The 25,411-nt window shown below is 39.3% G+C and overlaps 2 protein-coding genes across 7 annotated transcripts in view; one reads left to right on the forward strand and one right to left on the reverse strand.

Annotated features, from left to right (window-relative positions):
• IFTAP (intraflagellar transport associated protein) overlaps positions 1–18,437 on the reverse strand; it is a 75,069-nt gene extending 56,632 nt beyond the window's left edge. For 2 of the 6 annotated variants that reach the window (XM_049713052.1, XM_049713047.1), the window contains exons 1-2: positions 18,307–18,437; positions 1,555–1,709 (exon numbers count right to left, since the gene is read on the reverse strand). In XM_049713052.1, the coding sequence (XP_049569009.1) occupies positions 1,555–1,696 (142 nt within the window). In that variant the 5' untranslated portion in view covers positions 1,697–1,709; positions 18,307–18,437. Of the gene's footprint in view, positions 1–1,554; positions 1,710–14,630; positions 14,706–15,614; positions 15,868–18,185 lie in introns of those variants that run through there. The other 4 variants (XM_049713049.1, XM_049713050.1, XM_049713051.1 and 1 more) reach the window with 4 other exon arrangements.
• RAG2 (recombination activating 2) lies at positions 13,923–21,008 on the forward strand. Its single transcript, XM_004264018.3, has 2 exons — positions 13,923–14,253; positions 18,757–21,008. The coding sequence occupies exon 2, from the start codon at positions 18,785–18,787 to the stop codon at positions 20,366–20,368; it is 1,584 nt and encodes a 527-aa protein (XP_004264066.1). The 5' UTR covers positions 13,923–14,253; positions 18,757–18,784; the 3' UTR covers positions 20,369–21,008.
• Positions 21,009–25,411: the final 4,403 nt, after the last annotated feature.

Raw genomic sequence — 25,411 nt, forward strand, 5'->3', positions numbered from 1 at the left:
TTCTTAGTCTTTCAGAGTACAAAAATAAAGTCCGCCTTACAAATAAATTTCCGAAATAATCTGGATTATCAAAATGCCACTGGCACACCGAAATGCATTAGTTCTGCCAGTTTTACCCTTGCTTCCACACCCTACCCCAGCCATTCATACTGCCATGTTTGGCTCTGGAAAACATGGAACTAAATCATTAGGCTCAGAGAAAGCAAGCATCTTCCTAAATCCATGTGCATAGACCAAAAGATGATTTGGCCATTATCAAGATTAATTTGATCCACATATCATGTCAAAATAGATCATTCACAGCCCAAGTTAACAAGAACTTCCTAAATTTTCTGTTTCCCTTAAGTGTAAACAAAATAGATAATGATATTCCCACTACCTGGCACAATAAAAGAATCAGGTTGGAATCACTTTTCCTTTTCTTCATTATAACTACCCTTCTTTTACATTTCTTAAGAACACATGAACTATAACTTCAAATCATGAAGTCAGGTATCCTGAGACTGTCATGACCAGATGCACACTGGACTCCGCTTAAGAGCTGAGTCAACAGTCTCCCGAATGTGGATCCCACGATCCCACGATCCCACGATCCCAAGGTTGAGAGCAAGAACTCAATGCCTACAGGAGCCACTTAAGTGAGGGAAGCAGGCAGGGTATACACAGGTTTTTCGAGTGTGTGAGAGCCAGAGAGTGTGTCAAACGAGGGAGGTCACATGGCAAGGGCTCCTGAACTCCAGCTGATATTGCCATCAGGGAAATAAGAGGTAACCGACCTTCTCACTTAATCAGAAAAAAAAAAGCAAATCAAGATCTTTATGTAAAATTTCCAACTTATAACTGTTGGCTCAATAAAACAACAATACTGCATGAGGCAACCAAACACATCACAAGAAACACACAGCACGGGTTTGGCCTTTAGGGTTTTAGTTATCACTCCGGTCTAAAAGGTTGTTTCCATTCTACAGAAAACATAGCATCATCATCATCACAACAACAACAACAACAACAATAATACTAATACCTAGCCTTCATTAAGCATGTATGTGCTAGCCATTATGCTAACAGTTTTACATGGATTATCTCAAATAACCTTCATCAACCTTTAAGGTACTATTATTATCCCCTCTTTACTCAGTGACCTCCCCCCAAGGCAGAAAGTGGCTATGGCAGAATCCAAAAGTATGTAGTGTAACTCCACACCCTACACTATGCTAGATTTCTTCAATGTTTTCAATATGCTTTTAAAAACCTCCACTTTTTTGCACTTGTGTTTCTTCAAAAATAAAACGAAGGGATTACTACTAAATGATTTCTCAAGTCCTCTTTAGTTCTCAAATTCAATGGCTCTGACTCCATAATACAACTCTTGATTGGATAAAAATGTTATTTACATGCATCAGTTGCAAACGCCCTGATGAGAATCACCTGATCAAAGAGATAGAATGAATGAATGCTCATTCAATAGTCTTTCTGAAAAAGACAGCAAAGACATAAAACTATAATAAAATTCATTGTCTCAACTGCTATAGAAAGTTTACTTCTCCATTTTACCTTTTGAAAGATGAGTGAAAGTGCTCAGAAATTCTTCATATGTTTGCTCGTGACAATTCACAAACTTGTCCAAGACTTCTTCAATGTGCCGATCTTCATCCATCACCTCCAGTTCTGGTACCTGGCAGGCATTCCTATTCATGAAGCCACTTTCTCTGTAAGACAAAGAAAAACATGAGCTACAGAGAGTTGTGCGGTACCAGCCTCTCCTAAAAATACTCCAGATGTGTAGGTAGAAGAATTCCAAGGCCCTAAAAGGACAAGTCAAGACAGTTAGTAGAGCAATAAACCCTAGTTCAAGAGACCAGAGTTTTATTCCTATCTCAACTGCTAAACTGTTAACTATCACAATTTTATTTTTGCTTCAGTTCCTCATTTCCATCTTCTTAATTCACAGGAATATCACCACAGTTACACAATCAGAAACCCAAAATCTTTCAAGGTAAGGTGAACTTCAAAGAATATGTCAAACAACCACCCTTCCAATGACAACAATAGTGGCTAACATTTATTAGTTCCTTTTGAGCACGTATTAGGTAACAGGTGCTGTTCCGAGCACTTCATAACAATTCTAGCTCAGATCACAGAGCCAGTAGGCAGAAGTGTCAGTTCTAGAAGTGTGATCCTAGAACCCATGCCCTTAAGTACTTCACTATGTTTCTCTAACCATTGCATGACACACACATACCCCTCCATACTATTGTACTATTGCTGCCGAACAGCTGACTTGTCTGTGCTCTAACACATCCAGACACTGGGAACTCTGAATGTTCCAAAGAAGCCTTTGGACAGCTCTATTAAAGCCTCCTTCTAAGACTGAGCCTAAATCTGTCTCCCTGTACCCTACCCCAACTGGTCCTGAGTCCCTGGATGGGACTGAATAATTTCAATCCTTTTTATCTGTGATATCCTTTCAAATATTTGAACAAGCCTATACTGTCCTTTCTCAATCTTCTCATTTCATTCATTTCTTTTTCAAAACCCAGTTCAGAATTCAGTTTCTCTTTGAAAGCTTCAGCTTCCCATCTCCCATCATCACAGGAAGAGCAAATCATAATTTCTGTGCTGCCTCTTTATAAGCGGTGTCTACTGTTCCACTTATCACATTGTATTGTAAATAGTTGTATACATTTCTGTGTCCTCTGTTAGACTTAAAGCCCGTGAAAGGCAGGGTCCATGTCTTTTCATAGCTCAGGAGGTGGCATAGAGCTGGCAGTCCATCAGTCTTAAGCTAAACTTATGCATTTGAGCAGGTACTATAGTCAGATATTGCTAGAAGCTGGCAAAAGACTCAACTAAACCTGCCCAATCACTATATCTGTACCTTGTATGACATGGCTTTGGGTCCTTTCACCCTTTTGATCAATCTACCTGGAAAAGATTTCACAGTACCTGCATCCCTTTAAAATATGCCATCCAGAAATGAAGACAAGACTCCAGGTATGGTCTGGAGACACTGAGATTTGACTAACTCTCACGTTCCAAATGTTACACTCCTGCTTTATACCTGAAGATCACGTTCACATGCTAGTGCCGCTTCACATGGTCAGCTCATTCATTGACTGCTTCGCTAACTAAATGCTTGTCAGCTAAGACACAACGCCTCAATCCCTGCGGAGTTTGAACTTTGTTTTTGGTTGTGATATTTCATCTTGTTAAATTCCATTCATTCTGTGTGAAATATGATTCTTACACAGCTTTGAGAAAAAATGACTATCTACACAAAGCAGAAGAATAATGACAGCCTAAGCACCCAGTGTAATTCATGGGGGATAATAAAAAGGAGGGGTTCTCTGATACTGTATAGACACCATGTTCTTCTATTTTTCCAAAACAAGGGTGAAAATCTGGTGTCTGTTATTAACTTTATTTGGTATTTACCAAAAAGCTCAGAAAAAAAATAATAAAACAAAAATGTATTCATAAGATGATACCCAAAGTCACCTAGTGGCAAGACCTGACCTGAATTAATATGAAAGTGTTTATGACTTTTATTTATTCTGTTTAAATAGTATAACTATTCATATGCTTCCCTGAAAAAATACTAATGGGCTTGCTTTTGAGGTGCTTTCCTGATCTCACTGGAGATTTTCTGTAATACGTGGCATTTGCCCTGATTACCTTTCTAAACTCCAAAAACTTCTGAATTCTGAAAGACATCTGACCCCAAGGGTTTTAAACTGGAATTGCGAAGCTACAAGAACCTCCCAAGATTACTATGAGGATTAGATGAATATACATGGGGCCTCAAGAAATGTTAGCTGTGATGACGATGATGATGATGATGATGATAATGGATCACTCTTAGTACTCTGTCCTTTGTCTACATGAAGACGTGTTTTGACTGTGACCCCTTTGACTTTGAAGGTACTAATATTACCCAAAGATCAATCAGGAGAATTCGTGATGCATTACAACCCTAGATAAAACATGGTATTGTAGAAGTCCAAGTGAAAATAAAAAGTGTAGCTATGTGCCAACCCAAAGTGAAAGAAACTGTTTCAAGATATTTGTACCTGAAAATTAGATATAGGAAAAAGCACCAGTTACAGTGTATGCAAATTTACCTATAATACTGCCAGGCTTCAGCAACCCATAGTTTAATATATTATGCTTTCAGTTGCTAAATAATAAATAATGATAAATTCAAAGGTGGCTATTATTTTACTATCAGTAGGACGTGTACTTAATTACAAACACTTTTGCTCTTCCAGAAGTGCATCCCAGCAAGATTCCAACACTATACTATATCAATCTCTTTCTCAAGCCTTCTCAGGTAATCTACTTCTACAGGCAAAATATCAAACAGAAGCAGCCAGGTTGTGTTTTATATTGCTGTAAATGCCTTCTCGTGGATGCTTTAAGGGTGATAATAGAAATTCCTTTAAACTTCCTTTGCAATTCTCAAATTGGTGTATTTTGAGTATTTAGCCTTAACACATCTCAGCTTTACTAAAAGGCAAACAATCAACAGGCTGTACACAGCACAAATTCAGAATCTTTCAATGCCTTTAATTTTATTCTTGTGGTTACCAGAATACAGGAGAGGTTATGTTTTTACTGACTTTTTAAAGACTTTTGGAAAATCCAGTTTTACAAGCTGTCATTGTTTAGAGAGTTTAAAAGATACCCACCTTCAAATTTAGAACTTTCCTTATCTATAAAAATATAAATAACCTCATGTTAAAAGTCCCCAGAGACTGACAGAGCAGATAATCATTTACCAGACAGTCAAGTGGTTTATGCAAATCCTAGTGGTTTTCTAGAAGGAAGCAATGCTTTTTCAGTTACCGTTCACATTAGTTTGTGTTTTTACCATAAAGTACTTTTCTAAAACAGAAAAAGGAAGAGAGAGACACACATGCTTGGACAACAGGATTCTTTGTTTTGGTTTGGTGTTTTGTTTTAAGGCTTAAAGCTCCACATAAAAGACCCAGAGCATATTGTGATGATAACTAAAACTAAATGTATAACAACGCCCACTGGTAAATCAGAAGTAACACTTTCACAGTCACAGCACCCAGAAGAACCACTGGGAGGATGTATTGCTCTGCTTTGACTACTGAATTTCACAGGGAGACCACAAGCTTCCTTAGGAACATGGCTCTCTTCTTACTGAGTCACTGGGAGCTAGCAAGAAAGTCACATAACCTTCCTGGAGTCCCCTTTCTTACTAACAAATAACGAAACTAACGACCACTCAAGCCGGTTAGTGTCACCTGCTCTCTGAAAGGACATGTAACTAGATGAGGCTGGTACTGAACCCAAGTTTGACTGCTCACTGCTGGAAAGACCAATACTTGAGAGACAAGTGTTGGTGAAAACGGAACAGTTGCTTTATTCAGGAGCTGATGCCATGGCTATAATTCCCCACTGTCAACCCTTCATTCCACTGCTAGGGAATAGCAGGGACGTCTGCTTTGTAACTTTTTCTAGGAGAGAGCAAAAGCAATGGTTGCAACATTGTATTATGTACTCAGAGCCTCCTGATGGTTTAGGAGTTTCAGTTTTTAATTGATCCTGGCGTGTCATCAAGTTCAGGTCCACTTGGGGCCAGCTGGTTGAACCCACAGGACATTATCTCCGACAGTCTGGGGTCATAAATCAAGGCACTGGTTTAAGATAACAATCATGAAAACAATTAAGTTGGGCTTGTACTTCCTTTGTTTGTAAACTCCCTCACTTCCCTAGTTAGTAGCTGTTTGAATCTGCTCTTTGGAACTCAGGGAAGATCTAGGAGACTAGAGCCTTTTTACAAACAAGAGGCAGGCAGAGGACATGGGGTGGGGAGGGGGGTGTCTGTCCCAGGAAGGTCCCTGTAAAGGGTACCTGCTCCTTTACAGACATTATTATAAAATTCGGTATGTGGAATTATCACCATCGCTGTAGCATATCTTTGATGCTTATCTTCACATCCCTGCTTCATGAGACTTAGCTAAACAAAACACAACTGTCAGAGACGAGCGTGATAAGCCTTAAGAAACAAGTCACCCTGAGCTAGTGTCCCCTCTCAAAGTACATAACCTGCTTTCTAACAGCACAGAAAGGTGTAAGTCTGCAAAAAGGTTTGTTTGTGTTTTTTTAAATTGTGAGGTTTACCACTGATGCTTGAAAGTAATAAATAATAACACATTTTTAAAGAGTTGTGCAGGGGCTATCAAAGCCCACATTCTCAAATTCTCATAGTTCTTCTTCATAAGAAGCTCCTGCTGTGTGAAATGTAAAATGGGATATTTTAAAAAGAATTCATCTAACCTGAGGAATGAAACCATCAACCTTGAGACTTCAAAGGCTAGGTCTCCTTTTATACTTTGGAAAATGGACAAATCTCAAAAGACCAAATTATACTGTACGGGTATAGATTTATTGACATGATAGAAGAGACTCGGTGTGAACTGATGGCTTCTGCCTTGACTGAACAACAACTATTTTGCATCCTATAATACTTTTTATGTCGTTTACATCATATTAAGGGGTACGAAATCCAAGGACAGAAATTGCCAAAGATTCTCAGAGTTGAGAGAAATCTAAAGGTCATCTAGTCCAATCACAGAGAACAAATAAAGGAATCTGGTAAAGAAACTGTAAGTGAGGTTTTTGTCAACTAATGACTCTACTGATGAGCAGTATTATGTGGTTCTCGCATCATAAACAGTAATGAGATGTTCTTGATTATGACTTTTAAGGCATACATGAAGTCATCAGGAACTTAAACAAAAAGCGGCAATCTCACCCTGGTTGGATGTATCCATGCGTCTGACTACAAGCACATTCTGTACTCCAATAACATACAAAACATCTTGAGACAAAGCACACACACACACAGACACATATGCATATATACCATTGTTTTAGACATCTACCAGTAGGAACAAGAAAACAAAGGAAAAGAGGAAGGCATAAATACAAAACACCTTACAAAACAGAAAAGGATCTAAACTCCTTTACAGTTTATCAGGATGAGATAAAGACATACATTCTAGCATCTAAGAATACACAGCATTCCAATTTATAAGCTTCTCCCAACAAGCCTTTTTTAATACGTTAAAAAGCATGGAATTCTCCATTATCACCGAAAAAGTTGACAGTATAAGCCTCTGGACTTCCATATAAACTCCCCTAGGTACAAGCCTCTGCAGTGAATATTATGGAAAGCATTTGTGGGAGGCAGGAGAGGCTTAGGGCTGAACGTTGATTACAAAGCTTTAGAAGACAGAAGTTGTGTACTGTCATCTGTGCAGAGGTCTCAGAAGTATGCATGTCTTTGTTTTACTCTTTCCTTGACAAAAGATCTCACCTTAAGGAAAAGAGAAAGAGAAGACACCCAGTAAAAGTTTACCAAGAAATGTTGGAACTCAGGCGTGTTGATTGTTTTCCTCTTGCAGAAAGCTCTGGAGGATGGGAATAATACTGATCTATAAAATTACATGTTTAAAGAGAAACTTTCCTCTTGAAAAATTTGCTTCCCCCCTTTCCTGATCATCCATCCAAGTTACTGCAATGGGGTTTCTTGAGGCTATCATTCATTAAGCCCTGTTGTTCATCAGCAGACTGTATAAAATCAATTTTATTTCCCCAAAATATACTCTTCCTCCAAGCTGTTTAAGTCAACCCAGAAACGTCTGCATTGACTCACTGAGGCAGGTCAACTATTAGACTGTTTTCAACTACACAGTTATTAATTCCATTAAACAAAAATGCAAACAGTTAAGCATTCAGAACTTCTCTCCCTGCTCACTCCCTATTGTTTTTTTAAAAAGCAAATTACCTGTGGACATGGAAGCTGAAGGATATACCCATAAGACAAATTTCAGAAAATCCATTGTTTTTGAAAGCAGAAAGATACCTTTTCACTAACATTTTTTGTTTCTTAATTTGCTTTTCTGAAAAATTTAAGAGTCGTGTAATCACAAGTCAATACACTACCTTCACCCCCTAACAAAACTCCTACAAGCATATTAACTGACCTCTGGACTAATACATTTTATCAAGAAAAATGTACAATACACATATTTCAGTCTTATTCAAAACTGATCTCCTAGCCTCAGAAATGTGATCAACTACCTCAGTGAGTTACAGACAGTAACAGTGAGTTTTTCGGTGCATTTTCAAGGCCCCTGATAAAGCTGTGAATCCATAAGGCAGTAGAGTTTCTAAGTTAACTTTAGAGCTCCATAATCACGCAATAAGATTTCAATCATAAAAGATTTATTAGCTCAATTGTAATCCCACCTTCCCGTGGGACGCAATGTCCCATTATTGCTTATCTTATCTGTACTGCATAACTACTGTGGTACAAAGGCATCTACTCTCAATTAAAATCATCCCTTTTTCTCCAGCTCCGGAGCCTGTCGGCCACATGCACCAGTGCACAGCACTTTCACAAAACCAGAAAGCCTGCTTTAAAGCAACACCTGCACAGTTAGTTAGGAGCAGGTGTAGACCAACCAAACTAAATCAACTCTGCTTTTAGGAATTCATTTCCAAGTGTTTTGAAATGCCAGATCTTGCAAATAAAGCTGACCTTTTCATCTGACGTTATCTTAAAAGAAATAAGATTTTAAAATATATTTCTCAGCTATTTTTGATTCTAAATTCCTATGACCATGCAATAATAAATCGGCCTTAAGAAGTAATACAGTGCTTCCCTAGCTTCCAATTTCTCTCAGCATTTTATTTGCAATTTTGCCTTGATGTACACCACATAACATACACACACACCAACATAAAAACAATTTCTTTTTGCCATCATGGTTTCTATACTCAAACGTAGAAATTAACATACACAAATTCCCTCCTTCTCTAAGAATAAAAATTTTAAGTGCATTTTCTTTCTAGTACAACATTGTAAAACACCTCTGAAATTTTGCTCCATTTTATTTTACAACTAAGTGTCCACCTTACATCACGGAACATTCTGGTCAGATGGCTGTATTTAATTCATTACTTTAAATAAAAAATGACAAGTCACTTGTCACATTCTTCTCTTGACAACCCATCATACTAACTGTAGATTGCTTCCTTCTATACATTTCCTTTTCCTTCCTCTTTTCTCCTCTTGGCTAGTTTCAGTTGTGGCTTCTATCATGGGATTCATTCAACAAGCCAAACATCTCCCTTTCCCACACTATTTACATTATTTCCTGAAAAATCAGCCACTTATTAAAGAAGTAAAAATTGTCTATGCCTTTTTTTTTTTTTTTTTTTTTTTTTTTTTTTTGGTACGCAGGCCTCTCCCGTTGCGGAGTACAGGCTCTGGACGCGCAGGCTCAGCGGCCATGACTCACCGGCCCCACCGCTCCGCGGCATATGGGATCTTCCTGGACTGGGGCACGAACCCGTGTCCCCTGCATTGGCAGGCGGACTCTCAACCACTGTGCCACCAGGGAAGCCCTGTCTATGCCTATTTGAATGCTATGAAAAGCTGCCACTGACCTCATTTCAAACACTTGCTAACCCATTGAGCAACAATGTCATTTAAGTTTTTTCTCCATTTATACGATGGGGATGGAAATGCTTGAGAGGTCACTGCACTTCTTAAGAAACACTGTCATGAGTTCACAAAACTGTGCTCCTCCCCTGCCCTCCTCCACCCACCATGTACACACACCCCTGCAGCTATGTTACCCTTTCAAGTTATTTAACTTTTCTAGCCTTAAGCAGTTTGAATGTAGGTATAAGGGGATTGGACTTGAAGCTGTCTTCCATCTCTGACGTTCTATTTTTCTCCAATTATGCTTCCTTTTCATTCAATTACTATGTCAGTATAACCCATTACTAAGTTTTTTATCTCCTCTGTGGAATAACACTTATTCTACTCTGTAATGACACTGACTTGTATTCTTTAATTGTCCATAGTCTTTGGATTTAAGGCACGAGAAATCCATATATTTCGGTAGGAATTTGGCTCTGCCCCTATAACTGTGATTTCTTGGTGAACTTTTAAGAAAGGGTGAGCATAGGAAGAATGTAAAACATGTTTATCCTCAATCAAAAAGTTGCTTCATCCTGCTATCATGCATGTTCCTTAAGGGCAAGAGCTGAGTCTGTGATTTTTTTCCCCTAATTCTCCGCATGACTCTATACATAGTGGATACTCAATAAATATTGTTCATGACTTCACATTTAGTTTCTATGCTGAGGACTCTGGTAGACGGGGGGGGGCTCTGAAGGAGCTCACTGCGAGTCTAATGCTTTCTTAATGTGTGGCAAGGGCTCAGGGTTTAAAAATCCATTTCCAAATATGTTGCTAATTTCCAGTCTCTTTAGGAGACAACTAACCCATTTAGCAAAAAACTGCCTGTTTTCTGGTGTTAGTAGAATGCAAAGGCTAAAACACTTACCTAAACCTACCCCTGGTTTCTAGGTTGCATTTCTTACTTTATATTTACTGTGGAGCTGTCACTGATGCTGGAATTTCAAGCGCCATGATCATTATACACCATAAACAGGTTAGAGAAATAACCCAGTACTCGTTTGCAGACAAAGAAAAAAAAGTCATCACGGAAGTAACAGTAGAGATGATGACACTTTTTTAAGGCATGGACCAACATTCCAAATGCCAAGAATCAGCCAAACAACTGAGCTACTTGTCAGTTTTTTAAAAGTCAACCCTGAAAATATATCCTAAAATTTGGCAAAAAATGAAAACCTTCACTTACACAAATATATTTATGGCACCATTATCATTACACAAGATTTACTGAGTACACTCTTTATAACAGACAGTTTATATCCATTAATCCTCCCAGTAAGGCAGGTATCGTCCCTGTTTTAGAGATAAGGAAATTGAAGGTCAAAAAGGCCATTCAGCTAGTAAGTGGCAGAACTAAGACCCAACTCCAAATCTGTCTACCTCTGATCCCTGCATTCTATCATCTAAGCCACATAGAACCTGATTAAATGACCAACAATACTGAATGGTCAGATATATTTACTTAATGGAATTTTAGGCAACTATTAAAAATTTTGGAAATAAAATATACATTTCATAGTATATATGAAATAATGTTACATTAAAAAGATAAAACAAAATTTAAATACATTCTTATCATAACTAAGTAAAAATATGTATACATTTGGATAAAAATTAGAATAGAGCACAAAGAAATGAAAAGTTTTATGGTCGGGAAGTGGGCTTAATAAATGGTATATATTTTTCTTGATGTAACTGTTTTTAATGAATTGTTTAAAATTAGGTCAGCTACAGTAATCAAGACAGTGTGGTATCGGTGAAAGAATATACAAATACATCAATGGAACAGAATAGAGAACCCAGAAATAGACCAACATAAGTATAGCTAACTGATCTTTGACCAAGGAGCAAAGGCAATACAATGGAGCAAAGACAGTCTTTTCAACAAAGGGCTCTGGAACAACTAGACATCCACATGCAAAAACAGGAATCTAGACACAGACTTTATACCCTTCACAAGAATTAACTCAGAGTGGATCACAGACCTAAGTGTTAACAACAAAAATTATAAAACTCCTAGAAGATAACATAGAAGAAAACCTAGATGACCTTGGGTATGGCAATGACGTTTTAGATGTAACAGTAAAGGCACGACCCATGAAGGAAATAATTGATAAGCTGAACTTCATAAAAATTAAAAACTTATACTCTCCAAAAGACACTAACAGGACTTCCCTGGTGGCACAGTGGTTAAGAATCCACCTGCCAATTCGGGGGACACGGGTTCGATCCCTGGTCCGGGAAGATCCCACATGCCACAGAGCAACTAAGCCCGTGCACCACAACTCCTGAGCCTGTGCTCTAGAGCCCGTGAGCCACAACTACTGAAGCCCACGTGCGACAACTACTGAAGCCCGTGAGCTCTAGGGCCCGCGTGCTGCAACTACTGAGGCTGTGTGCTGCAACTACTGAAGCCTGCGCACCTAGAGCCCGTGCTCCACAACAAGAGAAACCACCACAAAAAGAAGCCCGCTACAACAGAGTAGCCCCCGCTCACCGCAACTAGAGAAAGCCCGTGCACAGCAATGAAGACCCAACGCAGCCGAATAAATAAATAAATAAAACTATAAAAAAATAAAATAACAAAAGACACTGACAAGAGAATGAAAAGAAAAGCCACATGATAGCAGAGAATACTTGCAAAAGACACATCTGGTAAAGAATCGTTATCCAAAATATACATAGAACTCTTAAAATACAATAATAAGAAGACAAACAACTTGATTAAAAAATGGACCAAACGCCTTACTAGACACCTCACTAAAGAAGACATAGAGATGACAAATAAGCAAATGAAAAGATGCTCCGCATCATATGTCATTAGGAAAATGAAAATTAAAACAAGATAACTACTACACACCTATTAGAATGGCCAAAATCCAGAACACTGACAACACCAACTGCTGGCTAGGATGTACGGCAACATGAACTCTCATTCTTCAGTGGTGGTTATGCAAAATCATACAGCTACTTTGGAAGACAGTTTGGAGGTTTCTAACACAACTAAACATACTCTTACCATATGAATTGTCAGTAGTGCTCCTTGGTATTTACCCAAAGGAGCTGAAAACTTATGTCCACACAAAAACCTGCACATGGATGTTTACAGCAGCTTTATGCATAATTGCCAAAACCTGAAAGCAACCAAGATGTCCTTCAGTAGGAAAATACAATAGATAAACTGTGGAATATCCAATGGAATATTATTCAGAGCTAAAAAGAAATGAGCTATCGAGTCATAAAAAGACTAGGAGGAAACTTAAATGTATATTACTAAGTGAAAGAAGCCAATCTGAAAACTATATGACGTTCTGGAGTATGCAAAACTATGGAAACAGTAAAAAGATCAGTGGTTACCATGGACTGAGGGGAGGGAGCAACAAAGAGGTGGTGCACAGAAAATTTTTAGGGCAGTGAAATTATTCTGCATGATACTATAATAGTAGATACATGCCATTATACATTTGTCCAAAGCCATCGAATGTACAACACCAAGAGTGAATGTTAATGTAACTTTGGGTGATAATAGTGTGTCAATGTAGGTTCATCGATTGTAACAAATGTACCTCTGGTGGGAGATGTTGGTAATGAGGGAGGCTATGAGTGAGTGGGGGGCACGAGGTATATGGGAACCCTCTGTACCTTCCACACAATTTTACTGCGAACCTAAAACTGCTCTAAAAACTTAGGTCCATTAAAAAAAATTAAGTCAGCTTTTTCATCTGTTCTCAACCTTTTGGTTTATTCTTCCTTTGATTATGAAACTTTGGAGTGGGAATGGGGAGGCTACTATCATAGTTTTTAAGACCACTGTGGAATATTTCCCTTGGCTGAGCACTTCAAAGACCTTATCTCATCTAGTCTCTTTGCAACAATCTTTTGACGTAAATATTTCTATCCCCATTTCAGAGGTGGGGGAAAAGAGGCTTAAGGATTAAGATGACTCCACCTGGAAAATGGCAAAGCTGGCAGAGAAAACCAGGTCAGCTTGACTCTAAAGCCCATTTTCTTAATCATTCCACTATACAATGTTACACAGCAGTTCCCTGACACAAAGTTGGTGGTAGGCCTCCCATAATCAGAACTCCTTCTGAGCCTTGCATTAAAGAAAATGAGACCACTGAGGAGCAAGTCACGGTCAAAATAACTGACATTCGTATTAGTAGTCTCTGCTTTAGTAAAAATAATTTCCCATTCGAATCATACAGTATTTTTAAAATAATGTTAATTATTTAAACATTAAATATTAGTGTTTAAATAATAAACATTATTATTAATGTTTATTAATTATATAAACATTATTATATTATTAATGTTTATTAAGTGTTTAAATAATAAACACTTAATAAACATATTAAACATTCTAAAATGTTTTTAATATATCAGTATTTTACCAGTTTTTTGTGGTTTTTTTGGTCTTTACAGATAATAGATTATGTTTCCATTGTTCACCAGTAAGGAAACAGTTAAATCTTGAGGGTACACCCCGGCTGGATATCTCCCTTAACCATCTAAAGAAAAAAAAAGGTCACAGTCAGTTACTCCCGTTAGATCAGTGTTCACTGGAACATCTGTAGGCACACATACATACTCTCTTTACTGTCATCCTTCTGCAGGCCACGGTCAGAGTGAGCAGTCAGTGAATCTTCCCCAAGCGCGGACATTTAATACCTGGTTTAGCGGCAAAGATTCAGAGAGGGGTGAGCTGCGCCCCTGGCCTTCAGGTAGGTCCAATAACTTCATTTCTACCAGAGCTAAAATATGGGAGCCTACGTTTGTCAACTTTAAGGGAAAGATGCCCCCCTTCAGCAGTATGTTAGTTCCAGGTGGACTGGGTGTCCAGATGGGGAAGGGATGATGTAGAATTTGGAAAGAGGGGCTTTCTGGTCTCAGGCTGCTGCAAGGATTTTATTCCCGTGGCATCAGTGTTGAAATTTTAATCTTAGTGCATAAATGCTTCTCTGGCATAAGTGTCAGAAGGAAGACCTAATCCTGGTTTTACTGCCAGCAAAAAAGTCGAACACTGTATACCTCAAACCTGATTAACCGTGCAAGAGAGTGTTAATTCGTACACGAAAAGACTGCAGTTACACGAGGTTACCTGCTCTTTTGGAGCAATCAGGAAAACGGGCAACACTGATCAGCAAGATTTAATGCTTCCGAGTACAGTAGCTTCCTTTGGAAGGAAAAGAGTGTCAGTTCAGACACAGGAAACTACAAACCCAGACCTTACATCATTAGCCCTTTTTTGATTCTCAACTATGCCCTAGCTTCACAGTGAATAAATGAAAATCTTCCTGCTGAGGAATGTTAGCATGGGGTTGGGAGACTTGTATAAATTTATTGGTCCTATATTTCTGACCTTTAAAAAGAATCTTTAATGTGTTGACTTTGAAACTTCTTTCGGTCACAGAACAGTGTCTTTTTTTTCCAAATCTGCCTGTGTTTATCTGGCCTATTTAAAGAAAACCACTTCAGTAGATTTAGTTCTAGTGTCACCTTTTAAAAACCAAGATGTGATGAATAGAGTCATAGTAAAACCGTGGAAAATATACTATAGTCTATTCCTGTAAAGACATACTTAAGTTAGTAAAGCAAAATTGCAAAATAAACAAGTATGGCAAAATAATGTGAAAACACTTTCAATGTTCTTGTTCATTCTTTAAATACATAAGTCATCTGCCCATAGTTTAAAATGAATAATCTAAAAATTAAATACACAGATTCTTGAACTGCGTTACAAGAAGAGGTAATTCATCTTAACAGTAATCAACTTTACCACTATTTTTAGGGCCCTGAAATTATGAGGTGAGCCAAATAGCAGGGCACCAAAGGGAGAACAGGTCAGAAATCTTTGGGGACCCAAAATAAGCTACAAAAAGGGGTAGTATTCCTTATGTCTTGCCCAAGAAAATATTTCTGTTTAATCTACAATAACAGTGTTTTCACTTATGAGAAGCCAAAATCCCTATGAACTTTAAAATGAAGCCAATGGGCTACAATGAAAACATTTTATTTTTAATTTTCCATTTAAAAGCAAGAGTTCTTATTGTATGGTCACCCCTTGGGATCTGGGACCCATTACCTCTGTAGAGCTTGCTTTCTATCCCAATAACAGTCTTCACAGGTGTTTACAACAAGCAGGCTTTGGTGCTCCCTCAGCCCAAACGTGAGCAACTCTCTAAAAATCATCACACATCATGCTGAGTGTAATCGCGTATGGTTTTCCTTTACCAAACTGAGCGCCAAGAATACTTCCTTTCAGTTCCCATGGAGAGCATTTTCTTAGTTGCACAGATGCCTTCTCTCATGTATACCTGGATAGGCCACGAGTAAATAAAACACTTGCCCAGGTTATTTCATAAGCAAGGCAAGTTGCTGAACCTACAAACCACCATGGTCTGAGGAAGAAAAAGGCTTGCTTTCATAACCTTAGTAATAATCCTTCTCATTCACCAGTTCCTCACTTGGTTTAATAACCCACAGATGATTATTAAAATATCACACCTTGAGGAGTCTCCCAAGTAAGCTAAACATAAGTAGAAGAGAATAATTAGCAATTAATTACACCTGATCTTCAAGGCAAACAGCCCCGCCCAAGATCTCATTAGACTGACCATAAACTCCAAACGGTCCAAAGAACCTTTGCAAGGGGAATAAAAATAAATTACAGCATCAATTAACATTTCTTCAATACTTATTATGTGCCAGCATATATGATCACATATGTGCTATGTGATTTACATGTGTCACCCCATTTATTCTCAAAAATAACTCAATGAATAGGTACTAATATTATCCCCATTTTGCAGATAAAAAGAGACAAAAAACTTGCCCAAAATAGTTACACAGCAAATAACTTTTAGAGCCCAAATTTGGACTCAGACATTCCAACTTCAGAGTCTGCATATTTAATGAGGGGTTAGAGAAAGGGTAACGAGAAGAATGAAATATTTCCTGTTATTTAAACTGAACCTACCACCAACTCCTCTGTTGTATATGTTTATCTAATTCTCACTAGTCTAAAAAATTATCAGTCTACACCCACTAACCAGATTCCCAGATCCTAAAGCCCTTCTAATCATCTCCAACATTATAAACATCATCTGCCATGACTGGCAGGTAACTGTGCATTAACAACCTTACTTTTTGTAAGTTCAAGCATAATCGTCACAGCTATGACCTACAGTGTATAAAGCCCTGTCCTAAGTGCTTTGCATGTATTAACTTACTAATCACAACTTACATCAACCTGTAAGGTAGGTAAAATTATTATTTCATTTTACAGATGAGGAAACTGAGACACAAAGAGGTTAAATTACTTGCCCAAGGTCACACAGTAAGTGACAGAGCCAGGATTTGAATCCAGCCAGTCAGCCTTCAGAGCCCATAATCTTAGACACTGTTTTATACTGTTTTTGAAGCATATTAACAACTTACTCTTAAAAGTCAAGGAATCTGTGCTATTTTGTTTCCTTTAATCTTTAGTGCCTAGGACCTCACTCTGCAAACAGGGCGTGCATTTCCCATTAAGGCTCCTGACATCTCTCCAAGGTAAGTAATAATTTTTCTAAAAATTAAAATTTATCGGGCTTCCCTGGTGTCGCAGTGGTTGAGAGTCCGCCTGCCGATGCAGGGGACACGGGTTCGTGCGCCGGTCAGGGAAGATCCCACATGCCGCGGAGCGGCTGGGCCCGTGAGCCATGGCCGCTGAGCCTGCGCGTCCGGAGCCAGTGTTCCGCAGCGGGAGAGGCCACAACAGTGAGAGGCCCGCGTACCGCAAAAAAAAAAAAAAAAAAAATTAAAATTTATCAAGCTTACTCCATCTAGTAAATACCTGTTTTAAAAAATCATACAAATATTACATTCTGAATAATTCTGGCACCTCTTTGCTTAATGCCTGCTTACAACAGAATTACTAATTACTTCCAAGGTTCTGGGGCTGGAAAGAGAGATCTGAAATAACAGCCACTAACTCTATTATCTTACCCAAAAAGAGGGAGGAGTGGGGGCTAGGGGAGGAAGGGAGAAGGAGAGGTGTTTAGGAAACTTCTCTGCATCCCTAAAAGAACTCTAAAAACCGGAGGAAGAGCAGCTGAGAAAACAAATGGCCTTTGGCGTGGTACCCGCTAAAGTCTCATTACTGTGTTTCCATGACTCAATACAGGAGTGGTAAAAAACCATTATCAGGTAAGTTCTCCACTGCACCCCAGGTATTCAGAGACTAATCTTTCGGTTCCACAAAATAGTCATAGCTTTTTATTCTCTGTGCCCCCGTCACACCCCCACCCCATTAAGCTCAGGAGGCCCGGGGGTGCAATTTTTTTTTTTTTTTTTTTTGCGGTACGCGGGCCTCTCACTGTTGCGGCCTCTCCCGCGGAGCACAGGCTCCGGACGCGCTAGCTCAGCGGCCGTGGCTCACGGGCCCAGCCGCTCCGCGGCATGTGGGATCCTCCCGGACCGGGGCACGAACCCGTGTTCCCTGAATCGGCAGGCGGACTCTCAACCACTGCGCCACCAGGGAAGCCCAGGGGTGCAATTTTGACTCGAGCTCCAAAGAAGTCCGTGAGGACACCTGGGCCGGGAGTCTCTTCGGGCTGCGGTTTCCAGGCAACCCCGCTCTAGCCACAAGCAGCCCTGCTTCCTACTGGGTCACCTGTTAATAAGAGTCCCCAGGAGACGCTCCAACAACACCCGGGCGGGGGTAGCCTGATGCCGCTCCCGGTGCCGCAGCTTTCCCGTAACCTAGATGTTGGGTCTGCGTCAGCCATTCTCACCTCTTCTTCCCTAGTTTTACGTCTTGGCTCCCATCTAGTCACTTCGCATTTTTGGCGTCTTTATTCAGACAGACTCCTCTCGCGGAGCCACAGAGACAAACTATCGTAGCCACGCATCCCATAGAGAACGGATTTCTGGGAAATGTAGTTCTTTCTGCTGGCAAGCGGCGAATCTTTAAGGGAAAAGGACTACAATTCCCAGAAGTCTAAGGGACGCTAGTCCATGTCTAAAACGGGTCCCAGCTTCTTGAATGGTATTAAGCTGGAAGGTTCTGTTTCTCTTTGCTTACCTAGCTGCCTGAATTTTTGCTGTTCTGCGAATTCAGGCCACTACGAGCTTGTGGGACAGCTCTTTTCTTAAAATGCTTCTTACGTGTGAGGGGATCTAAACACAGTGATTTTATATGAAGGGATGTAGTAAGGCAAAAAAATTTTTTGTAATTCTTTCAGGTAAAAGATCTATCCACGATCAGAAAATATGTCACTACAAATGGTAACAGTCGGTAATAACATAGCCTTAATTCAACCAGGCTTCTCATTAATGAATTTTGATGGGCAAGTTTTCTTCTTTGGCCAAAAAGGCTGGCCCAAAAGGTCCTGCCCCACTGGAGTTTTCCATTTTGATATAAAGCATAACCATCTCAAACTGAAGCCTGCAGTCTTCTCTAAGGACTCCTGTTACCTTCCTCCTCTTCGTTACCCAGCCACTTGCACATTCAAAGGCAACTTAGAGTCTGAAAAGTATCAGTACATCATCCATGGAGGGAAAACACCAAACAATGAGCTTTCAGATAAGATCTATATCATGTCTGTTGTTTGCAAGAACAACAAAAAAGTTACTCTTCGCTGCACAGAGAAAGACTTGGTAGGAGATGTTCCTGAAGGCAGGTATGGTCATTCCATTGATGTGGTGTATAGTCGCGGAAAAAGTGTGGGTGTTCTCTTTGGAGGACGGTCATACATACCTTCTGCCCAAAGAACCACAGAGAAATGGAACAGTGTAGCTGACTGCCTGCCCCATGTTTTCTTGGTGGATTTTGAATTTGGGTGCTCTACATCATACATTCTTCCAGAACTTCAGGATGGGCTATCTTTTCACGTCTCCATTGCCAGAAATGATACCATTTATATTTTAGGAGGCCATTCACTTGCCAATAACATCCGCCCTGCCAACCTATACAGAATAAGGGTTGATCTCCCTCTGGGTAGCCCAGCTGTGAATTGCACAGTCATGCCAGGAGGAATCTCTGTCTCCAGTGCAATCCTGACTCAAATAAGCAATGATGAATTTGTTATTGTTGGTGGCTATTTGCTTGAAAATCAAAAAAGAATGGTCTGCAACATCATCTCTTTTGAGGACAACAAGATGGAAATTCGTGAGATGGAAACCCCAGATTGGACCCCAGATATTAAGCACAGTAAGATATGGTTTGGAAGCAACATGGGAAATGGAACTATTTTCCTCGGCATACCAGGAGACAATAAACAGGTTGTTTCAGAAGCATTCTATTTCTATACATTGAAATGTGCTGAAGACGATGTGAATGAAGATCAGAAAACATTCACAAATAGTCAGACATCAACAGAAGACCCAGGGGACTCCACTCCCTTTGAAGACTCAGAAGAATTTTGTTTCAGTGCAGAAGCAAATAGTTTTGATGGTGATGATGAATTTGACACCTATAATGAAGATGATGAGGAAGATGAGTCTGAAACGGGCTATTGGATTACATGCTGCCCTACTTGTGATGTGGATATCAACACTTGGGTACCATTTTATTCAACTGAGCTCAACAAACCTGCCATGATTTACTGCTCTCATGGAGATGGGCATTGGGTCCATGCCCAGTGTATGGATCTGGCAGAAAGCACACTCATCCATCTGTCAGAAGGAAGCAACAAATATTATTGCAACGAGCATGTGGAGATAGCAAGAGCACTGCAAACCCCCAAAAGAGTTCTACCCTTAAAAAAGCCTCCACTGAAATCCCTCCACAAAAAGGGTTCTGGGAAAATTATTACTCCTGCCAAGAAATCCTTTCTTAGAAGGTTGTTTGATTAGTTCAACAAGAGCCTTTCAGATTCAAGTGCATCAAATTTTTAAACCTATTTTAAAGAATCATAACAATGATAAAATTTATATTCCTATTTTTGTTTATTGAAAATGTCTAATGTTTTCTTTTAGTTATATGAATGAAGTGCCAGGGAAAAGTGCTTATAATACAATTCTAACTACAGTCATTGTATTTAGACCTATACAGGACCTATAACCTATATTTTGAAAATATTTCACTCAGTTATCTTAATGAGAATTTATGATCTGAATTTTTTATTCAAGGGATCTTAAACACAGAAGCAGTAATAATAATCAAGCTATGCTTATATCCCTTATAGGACTTTTGATAACAAATAATCCATAGAGCAGTTAAAACAAATTTAACTAGTAAAGAAACTAACACTCAAAGAAATTAAATGAATTATTTTGTGAACTATAGCAATTTGGTAGTTGACCAAAAATTAAGACTGAATCACCTGTATCCCACACAAATGTTCTTTGTACACCTCTACGATGGCCACTTGACTATGCCCATGTACAGAAAACGCTATGAGGAGCTAGGTAGGTAGGTAGGTAGATAGATAGATAGATAGGAAGAAATAAATAATCTCCATTGACATGAAGGAAGAGAAAAAGAATCTACATCGTTTGTTACATTTTATCCAACTATCCACATGCACTTTCTTCAAAGGACCTCCCCCCCCATCATATGGTCCACAGATGATGAACCAGAGCTAGGCACTTGAACCAATTCTTTGAGAGATTTAATGAAAACTGCAGTCCACTGCTTCTTAGCTCTCCGAAACAGGGCACTAAGAAAGAACCACCAAATAAATCTCATGGAGAGGTTATTTCCCCAAGTAATATTGATTACTCACCCAAATAATAAAAGTTTAGAGAATTTGATAAAGTTAATAGGTAGATGATTTTTAAAGAGAAAAAAGAAATGTGTGTGTGTTTATGAGTCTAGTTAATATGTGGAGTTCGCTGCCAATGAAAGTTATAAAATCAGTGAGCTTGCTAAGATTCAATTAGATACTTGCTAGAATTGAAATTAAAAGGACTGTTAATTTTGAGGCTTCACATTATCAATTGATAATTAGATGACCTTAGATACAAATGTCTTCCCTCCTGGAATATTTTTCTGGAAAAGTATTTCACTTTAGCCTAAGAGCTTAAACTATAACCTCTTATTCATCAGTTTTCACTAAGAGTCCACAGTGTATAAGTTCTTATTGCCAAATTTAGGGGAAATATGAACCATACAGGAGATGAAATCCTGGAACAAAAGTTCTTCTGCTAATAGTTCCATGTTTCAGATACTGAAATTAATTTGAAAAAATTAAATCATGTTCACTTTGTTTCAGTAATGTTGCTTGATGAATATAGCTTTTGAATAATTGCTTGATGAATATACCTTTTGAATAATTTGCTGTACCACTGTTTTGATTTTTGTTGTTTCCATCACCTATATAAAACTAATAAAATATGAAAATGTCTTCTGTTTATATTGATTTATTTCAATTATTAACATTTGTAGTTACCCAGTTGCAGGCAAAATGATACTGTTTAATTTTCTCAGGAGTTCTCTGTTTTATTTTTTATCTATTAGTAGGAAGTAGCACAAGTTGGAACTGAGACACCCTCCACAGGGTTCAAAAGGGTTATTCCCTCAAGTACTATATACGTTCTCTTATCTTGACTTGTCTTCAGTGACCAAGTGGCTAAAAAATAATTACCCATATTTTTTTTGTAATCAGTGAGATCAACATATGGTAATCTGAGTGATTCAATTATAAACTCACTGGGTTCTACAGTCAAGCTCAGATCTCATTAGCATAGCTGTTTTTTTTTGGGGGGTGGGTGTCAAGAGCAAGTACTTTGGTTTTACTTACCATAAATTTTTGTAAAAATAGGTCTTTTAAGTCATCTCACCAATGAGTCCACCAGATGTGATTTTATGATAATAAGGTTTCTTTTCTACTAAGCACATGCAAACTTTCAAATGAACCACATTAGAAGAGTATTCACTTATCCCAGTGGTATAATGCTTTTGCCAAAAACATTTCTAGGACTCACTTTTCAATCACCGTCAGAGCCTATGTTTCATTCCTTTGAAGATACTCAATAGTTAGAGATGGATTTGGTTTCTGGAAACAGACAAATGTCCAAAGGCTAGTAGGGCATAACTCTCAGTATTATTGGCACTTTAGGCCCAAAAATGAAGTCTGAGATAACAAAATGGGTTTTCTGATATGCCTCACAAATGAGTGCTAAAGGTAAGTCCCAAAACGCTTTACACAAGAATAATATCAATAAATAAGTATATGGCTTTCCAGCGTGACTATTTTAAGGGACTCTACTCATCTACAAGTACAAATGAGTTCAATGTGTTAGGAGGAGGGAAAGCATAGTGGAAAAGGAGTAGTTTGTCTAAAGGGTGAGCTGAAGCTTGTCACGTTTGAGGAACTGAAAGAACATCAGTCTGGGGAGCACATAGTAAACAAGGGGAGCAAGGAGTGGCATACGCATGGAGAGGTGAGCAGGGCAGGGGCCCCCAGTTTTTCATCAGTACAATAAAATCACATACAATTTCATTCCTATCATGTTGACCTGTCCCCTACTGCTTACCTCTCTGTTTTACTACTCTCCTCACACTTTGTGCTCAGTCTCCAAAAATGCTGAACTGATAACATTTCTGGTGAGCAGCCCTAGTTGTTTCACGTGTACTCAGGGCCTTGGGGCAGCCCATTCCTTCTGCAGGGCACACTTTCCCTCCTGTACTTTATAACACCTGCCAATACCCTAGTCCATCTGGTCCATTCCTATCCACTCTTTACATCCCAGTTCAGACACCTGCTTCTCCTCCAGGAAGCCTCCTCCGAGCCCCATCGCCTCCTTAATAGCTGTAATGCTTGCACATCTCTGCTTATAGACTCAGAGTTACAAGAAATAAAACTGTTTTTCTATAAATCAACTCACATTACATTATGCATCCCTTTTACTGTGCATTGGAAATTTAGCTTTAATAAATTTAGAGCTCTCTGTGTTCACCCAACTTTTTCTCCAAGTTCCAGAAGAAATATAATGCTGAGGTGTCAAGAGTAGGAACGAGTGAGGGTGAAGTATCTGGTACTTAGGGTCACTGTCCCGCCTCACTAGCTGCTTCTCAACATCCACACTCCCACCTGGCCTGAGGTTAGCTTGGAAGATGACTCCTGGGTTGCACCTCAGCCTTAACCACAAGGTATTATAAGGTCTAGAATGCTCTCACTCTCTCTCTCTCTCTCTCTCCCTCCCTCTCTCCTTCTCTCCCTTTCTCTCTCTCTCTCTCTCTCTCTCTCTGCCGCTTTCAGGTCCCCTCTGGGCTCACATGATGAGGAGATCTTTCTGCCCCTTCCTTTCCCAGCGTGGCCACAGTTCTCTCTGTGAGACCATCTAGGACTTGTCTGTTTTCTGTACCACCCCTGGGCACATCTTCCTGCTCTTGCACCTTTACTGGGTCAGAGAACCTCTTCCCAAGTTCCTCTGGCTAAACCACTTCATCACCATTTCACCTCTGAAAGTCACTTGCTTCTTCCACTCTGTCAGGAAAGTGAGGTGCACCTTCTCTCTGCTCCTGACTTCCCCAAGCTTATCTGGGGTTTCTACTGTTCTCCCAACTCCACAGTTCAACCCAAGGTATAGGATACTTTGTAATTTCTATATACCTAGTACTTAGCATAATGCCTGGCATATTATAGGCACTTAAATTGTCATTGAAATGAACTGAATTAAATTCTTCAGTGAGTTGCATCTGTATTCCAGTCAAAGTGACCTATTCATTGCCTAGCTTAACACTGATACAGATATTTAGAGTAAAATAGAGTGAATAAATTATACTAACTGAATAAGCAAGAGATGTAAGAATAAATGGAACCAACAAACCTCTGAATGACCCCATAGATGAGAATAAGAAAATAAGTATGTCAGGATAATTGACACTGGCTGTGCTAGCAAAAAAAATCCCAAACACCAGTAAATCGTCACAAAGTTTATTTCTCACTCAAGAAGGTTGCAATGCAGGTTTCCCTTATTAAGCTATCCATCTGAGTGGCATTCCTCCAAGATGTGTCCCAGGGAATCAGGCTTTTTCTGTTTGGCAACTTTGCCATCTTCATCTTTATCTTGGATCCTGAAGACTTCAGATACAAGGAAAAGAAAGAACACAGACAAGGCACACCCTCGTGCAAATGTTTCAGCCTGCAAGTGGTAGATTATTTCCTCTGACATTCCACTGATTAAAAAAAAAAAAAACAAAAACTAGTTGTATGTCCCCACCTAGATGCAAAGGGGCTGGGAAATGGGAAACATAGTTTAACTGTGTGCCCAGAAAAGGGAAATGGATGTGGTAAGCACGAAGCCAATACCTGCTATAGCATATATTTAAACAACCAGATGAAATAGTCACAAGTACCTGGAAGTTATAATGAAGGGTACTAACAGAGTCCTGTTAAAGTAGAAACAAAGCCCCATGCTCTGCAGACTCATTGCCCCAGTCTGTATTATCTTGTGCTTAGACTGTTTAAACAACCTCCTGACTTGGTCTCCCTGCCTCCACCATGGCCCCTCCAATCATCTGACTGTTCTGAGACCACAGAAATCATCCCAAAATGACATTACATAGGTGAAAACTTTCCTGTGATTCCCCATCTCCCATGAGGAAAAAAGATCCAAATGCCTCAGTATTAAATGGGATGATTCTCTAGGCTCATCCCTCCTCTCCCCTTACCCATTTTGTACATGATTCCTCATCAAAGCTGAACTTCTTCCGTCTGGAAAACCCTTTCCCCTGGTGAATGATTACCATCCTTCAAGATTTGATTCAATCTGGAGGTTCTCAGTGAAGACTTCAGCCCAAGCAGAGCAAAGCACTCACGTTTGTGGCCAAGCCATCCCGCTTTCCCCACTGCTTGCCCTCATAGCATTTATCCACTTACATGACATTTATATGCCTGCCTTCTCTATTTGGCAGTGGGCTCCTAGAAAGCAACTTTGTATCCTTGGTAC

Source organism: Orcinus orca, chromosome 8, assembly GCF_937001465.1.
Source record: "Orcinus orca chromosome 8, mOrcOrc1.1, whole genome shotgun sequence".
NCBI classification, from domain to species: Eukaryota; Metazoa; Chordata; class Mammalia; order Artiodactyla; family Delphinidae; genus Orcinus; species Orcinus orca.

What these genes read in the sequence shown, in the direction of transcription:
- RAG2 (XM_004264018.3), top strand. Translation starts at nt 18,785, where the DNA reads ATGTCACTACAAATGGTAACAGTCGGTAATAACATAGCCTTAATTCAA.